The following is a 5,842-nucleotide window of genomic DNA, read 5'->3' on the forward strand; positions in this document are numbered from 1 at the left end:
CCAGTATCTGCAGATGCAAGGTAAGCAACCTGTCTGGCAGCCCACCATTGGCTTACGCTAGTGAACTCCATGGTCCACAAGTTGCCCACTACTGAACTAGGCAAATATCTACATGAGTTGATATACCTCTTGGAAGACCTCTACATATACCCCGGTTGTGAACCATCAGACTAGAGGTTAAACCTGGGTTTACAATAGTTGTCCCTTTTACATGCCTGCAAGTGCTGACTTACCTGTTGTTTGGCCAATGGCATAGCTTCAATTATTATGCCCAAAGGATCTCTACATTAGGTGGCAAATTGAAAAGTAGTGATATCCTTAGTTCCAGCCACTTGACACCAGAATGATAGTATTTACAGTAAAACTGCTGAGAATGTAAACCCTTCCAGTAGGTGGTTTCATTTGATTTTTCAATTGAAGAACAAATTAATAAAAAAAACAAGTAGCTTGCCCTGTGGAAACAAGGACATTGTGGGAACTAAAGTTCCTATTACCTCATTTAAACCTTAAAACGTATCACTTAATTCCTGCATCTCCCCAAACATAAAAAAGTTCCCTACAAGTAGGTGAACCTGTTAATAAGGCCACAGCTTTGTTTTCAGTCAGTAACAAAACAGGGTTGCAGAGCACAAATAGGTTTCAGAGAAGTGTTTGTTAGACTGTTTCAGCAAAAGTGAGTCCAGTGGCACCTTAAAGACTAATTTATTAGGACATTAGCTTTCATGAGATACAACTCAGTTCCTCAGATGCTTGAAGTTAAAGGCAGGGACACGTGTATTCAGGAAGGTTAAAGTGCTCCCACACTGGTTTTTGTGTTACCATTGTTGATGTCTGATTTGTGTCCATTTATTCTTTAGTGTAGATAAGAGTCCTGTTTGTCCAATGTACATGGCAGAGGGGCATTGCAGGCAGATGACAGCATATATCACATTAGTAAACGTACAGGTTAACAAGCCTTTGATAGTATGACTAATAAGGCTAGGTCCTGTGATGGTGCAGATGAGTGGACAGAGTTAGCAATGGGGTTTGTTGCAGGGATTGGTTCCTGGGTTACTTTCTGTTGCGGGGGAGGGGGGGGGGAAGTTGGTGGTATTTGTTTCAGGTTGGGGGCTATCTGCAAGCAAGGACGGGCCTGCATCCTAAGGTCTGTGAAAGCAAGAGATTATCATCTAGGATAGACTGTAGTACATCCTTGATGTATAGAACAAGTTTTAGCTGGGAGCTGTAGGTAATGGTTAGTACTAACAGAAAACACTGGTCTAAAGATAACTTTCAAAAGGAAAAGAGTGGGCTTGTTAATTTTTTATCTTTATGATAAAGGAGACAAGAAGAGATGTCTGCAACCTCATGCCAAATATGGTTCTTTTGTCATTGCCAAAATATACCCAACTTTTTAAATTAAAATGAAAAATTCAAAATTTTAAAAACACATTACTCATGTAGCTTGAATGCACGCATGAACCTGAATTTGACCAGTTATGATGTAAATGCCAAAGAAATGTGCGAAAAGATCAACGGAAGTCCCATTAAATGAAGTCTGTGATTATTGTGTTTCATGCATTCTATTATTAATCATGTCAATCATCAATAGGGATATTAAATTTAGATTAACTGATTGAATAGTCAATGGAAATCCCATCCACTAGTTGATTCATCTATAAGGGTGCCTGCCTCCACCTTTGAACTGTAGCAAGAGTTCCGTAGGGGGCTTCCTTTTGAAAGGGGCCCACAGGGGGCTTCCTTTTGAAATGTACCAGTGGGGCTCTTGTACACATTTCAAAAGGAAGCTCCCAGCAGAGCGTGGAACCACCAGGGGACCCTACTGGCCCTGCACTCCCTGCTTCACTTCAGACTTTGAAATGTACAAGAGCCCTGCCAGAGCCCTTGTATACCCCCTGCAGTTCCTGAGCCTTTGAAATGTACAAGAGCTCCATCACGGCTCTTGTACATTTCAAGAGTAGAATCACAGCAGAAACAGGGGGAGCAGAAACTTGCTTCAGTGCCTGCTCGTGCCATTTCCCACTGTGCCTCTACCGCTCCTAGCCCCTGCGTAGATGGTGCTGTGGGGAACTGTTTAAATGGCTACATTATTACATCCCTAGGTCCCAAGAGCCTGAATCTATCACCTGCATCTACTGGTGGAATTCAAAGACTAACAGTAACAAGAGTCAAGACAAGGTTGAAAGGAAAGTATCTGTAGTTATTGTTTGGTAAAAAGCTACAGTATTTAACAACGGCTAGTGAACTTTCAGGATAAAGAACTACTTTTGTTGAGAGTCACCCTTTCAACTGATAAAGGTGTTAAATGTCACAACTATCCAGGAGCTTCTACAGCCTTTCCATAGAAACCAGATGTTTCTGCTGTTTCTAAAGAAGTTACAACAGTAGAAACACTGTACACATTAAGTTAAGGAGTGCTAGAGAATGTTCTACAGAGTTAAGCTTTTTTTGGCAGATCACCTTTTAAATATGGTCCATCTTTCTCTAGAAAGTGAGAACTCTACAGCTAGGTGAAGATGTGTAATTTCTACATAATCCAAATCAAAGAAAGGGAAACACTGCCTTCTAGTCAAGGAGTGTTACCTATTTTGAGTACAGGTATTATTTTAGTTACATCATATCTCTTCTTATCCAAGTCAAGGGTTTGCTTCCACTCCCTCTATCTGGAATTCCACTTCCCAAATTCTCTCTGGCTAGGCTGGATGGTGGTTTATTCTCTGAGCCCAATCCTTAGGGGCCACAACAGGTAGCTCAATGGTTGGAGGTCATTAGGGACTATATCCCAGTCCCACCTCTCCCTCATGCCTTTGATGCACAATCCTGGTCACTGAGGAGCAAACAGCTACACAAAGACACATTTTATTGATAAATAATGGACGGGAAAGGCTACCCCAAGCCTGGCGCATCCCTAACCCACCACAGGTCTCCGGTCCTTAGCAGCTAGTTTGCGCTGCAGCTCAGTGTCCCGCCAGCTCACCAGGGAGCTCCCGCATAGCTGTGTCCCCCACAGGCTGAGGCAGCACCCAGGAGCCTCCGAGGTCAGTCTCCAGGTGCCATAGGGACTCAGTTCCTCTTTCTCCCTGCCGGGCGCTGCTGCTGCTGCCGTCGGGGCCCGGCTTTCCTGCCCTTGCCCGCCGGCCCCTTGCCGCCTCCCGGGCGCTGCCGGCCCCGCTTGCCCCGCTGCCCGCGCTTCTTGCCCCTGTTCGCCGCCGCCGCCGCGGCGTCCTCCTCGCGCAGCTGCTTGTTGACGGCGCGGGTCAGGTCGAGCGGCGCCTTCTTGCTGCCCAGGCCCCGCAGCAGCTCCAGCTGCCGGCTCCTCTCGGCCGCCAGGTCGCCAAGCAGCGGCTCGAAGTGCCGCTTCTTGCCGCCCCGGGCTGGGGGCGCGGCGGGCTCCTTGGGGAGCCGGGGCTGGAAGCGGCCTAGGGAGGCGGTGGAGACGCGGGCCACCTGCGCGGCGCGGCCCAGCTCGTCGCGGCTTTGGTGGCCGGTGGGGTGGAGGCCGCGGCCGGGCAGGGCGCCCCGGGCGATGTTGCGGAGGCGGTTGAGCTCGTTGCGCGCCACCCGCTCGCGCTTGTCGCGGAGCCGCTTGGCGAACTGGTCCTCGTTGGGGTCGCCGCCGGCAGGCACCTCGATGAGCCAGTCCCGAGCGGGGTCCCCGCCGGCCCGCCCGTAGCCCCAGCGCCGCCGCCACTGCTTGGCCGCCTCGTCCCACACCAGCGACGTGCGCTTCCGCCGCCGGATGCCCTTCAGCCGGGCGAACTGCTCCCAGCGGGTGGGCGGCCGCGGCCGCGGCACGGGCTTCTCCCGGGGCAGGCGGTAGGAGGGCTCGGGCAGCTGCGCCACCAGCGGCCCCGTCGCCCCCTCGGCGCGCTCGGCCGGCAGCGCCCACAGCTGGGCCACCAGCAGCTGCGTGTTGCCCCGGGCCAGCGCGCGCAGGCGGCTCTCGCGCTGGGCGCCCGGCAGCGACGGCGGCGGGTTCCGGTCCAGCGCCAGCAGGTTCCCCAGGTCGAACTCGGGTTCCAGCTCCTTCTCCACCGCCACGCTGCGCTGCTGCGGCGACGCCGCCTCGCCCTGCCCCGCGCGAGCAAGCAGCTCCTCCACGCGCAGCGCCGCCATGGCCGCGAGACACCCGGCCAACCACCTGCCCACGTGCGGCCGACTACGCCCGGTAGAACGAAAGGTTAAAGGTTTAGGTTCCGGCTGGCGTGGGCGTGCTGGATGCGCGTATGGACCAATGGGCTCGCCTATAACCCCCCCCCCCATTCTGCCCGGAACAACAACTCCCAGAACGCATCGGCTCCTGATATGCCTAACACCATGGGTCTCTATGCTGCACTGCCTCCTGGGAGTTGTAGTCCTCTACGGATGGTCATTCTGGCCAATATAGTGCATTGCGCGTTCAGTACGCCTTCCCAATATAGACGCGTGGTTGGAGTTGTAGTCCCCCAGCCGCAGTCTGGGAAGCTGGTAGAGCTTTGAATGCTGGGTCCTGAAGTCTCCCTTGGTCATACTGGCTCCTGTTAGAATCGTAGAACACTAAAACTGGAAGGGACCTCTGGAGGTCATCGAGTCCAGTCCTCTGCCATTATGGCAGGACCAAGCACTGTTGGGTGAATGGGAGACCATACCCAACGCCTCCTTTGTTGTGGCCGTGCTGCCTTTGGAAAATTGACCAAACGCTTATGGAATGATCATGGTGTGACACTTCACATGAAGGTAACAGTTTATCAGGCAGTTGTCCTGACTATCCTGCTATATGGTTCGGAGTCATGGACCATATGTTGCCGTCATGTACTGACACTCAATCAGTTATATATGTGCTGCCTCAGGAAGGTTGTCCATGTGAATCAGTTGGACAAAAGTTCTAACATGGAGGTCCTGAAGCTGTGTAGTGTCATGGGCTTGGAACCAATGCTTATGAACAGTTTTGCTGGACTGATCATGTTATAAAGATGGATGATACCTACAGCCAGCTTGTTCATTGAAAGAGGTCTATTGCTCATCAGTGTAAGCATTATAAAGATATCTTAAAGGCCACCGTGAAGTCATGTAGCATATCTCCCGGTGATCTGGAAATCATAGCTCAGGGCTATGATTGTTCTAGTGGCAAACTATCATACAGGCTGTCAAATGCGTCACAAGTCAATGTATTCAGACATTACAAGAAAAGCATAGGATCCGAAAAGAGCATACAACACCCAGGGTATGTCTACACTATCCCGCTAGTTCGAACTAGCGGGGTAATGTAGGCATACCGCACTTGCTAATGAAGCCCGGGATTTGAATTTTCCGGGCTTCATTAGCATAAGCGGGGAGCCGCCATTTTTAAATCCCAGCTGCTTCGAACCCCGTTTCACGAGGAGTAACGGTAGTTCGGAATAGGCACCCTAGTCCGAACTACCTAGTTCGAGCCCCGTGTAGCCGCGCTACACGGGGTTCGAAGCAGCGGGGATTTAAAAATGGCGGCTCCCCGCTTATGCTAATGAAGCCCGGGAAATTCAAATCCCGGGCTTCATTAGCAAGTGCGGTATGCCTACATTACCCTCCTAGTTCGAACTAGGAGGGTAGTGTAGACATTCCCCCACAGAGGCTGGATTTTTATGTGACATCTGTAATTGGATTTGCCGATCGAGGATAGGCTTAGTCACTCACCAATGGTGTCATAGAAGATGAGATCCATCAATTGATGACTCAGCCCATACATACATACAGACATGTGGCTGCTAAGAGTGCTCAGAAACATAGAGCGAGCAGGGTGGCTGTAGACTGCCTGAAAGGGCTGCTTGGAAATTTAATTTTGAAGGCAAGGGGATTGGGACCTAGAGCCCCCCATTCTACCTTG

General features: G+C 51.0%; 1 protein-coding gene across 1 annotated transcript; it reads right to left on the bottom strand.

Moving 5' to 3' along the window:
- Positions 1-2,843: 2,843 nt before the first annotated feature.
- Positions 2,844-4,206, bottom strand: RRS1 (regulator of ribosome synthesis 1). Its single transcript, XM_075920609.1, has one exon. It carries the CDS (start codon positions 4,114-4,116, stop codon positions 3,064-3,066), a length of 1,053 nt encoding a protein of 350 aa, XP_075776724.1. The 5' UTR covers positions 4,117-4,206; the 3' UTR covers positions 2,844-3,063.
- Positions 4,207-5,842: the final 1,636 nt, after the last annotated feature.

Source organism: Pelodiscus sinensis, chromosome 2 (genome assembly GCF_049634645.1).
Source record: "Pelodiscus sinensis isolate JC-2024 chromosome 2, ASM4963464v1, whole genome shotgun sequence".
In the NCBI taxonomy this organism is placed as follows: Eukaryota; Metazoa; Chordata; order Testudines; family Trionychidae; genus Pelodiscus; species Pelodiscus sinensis.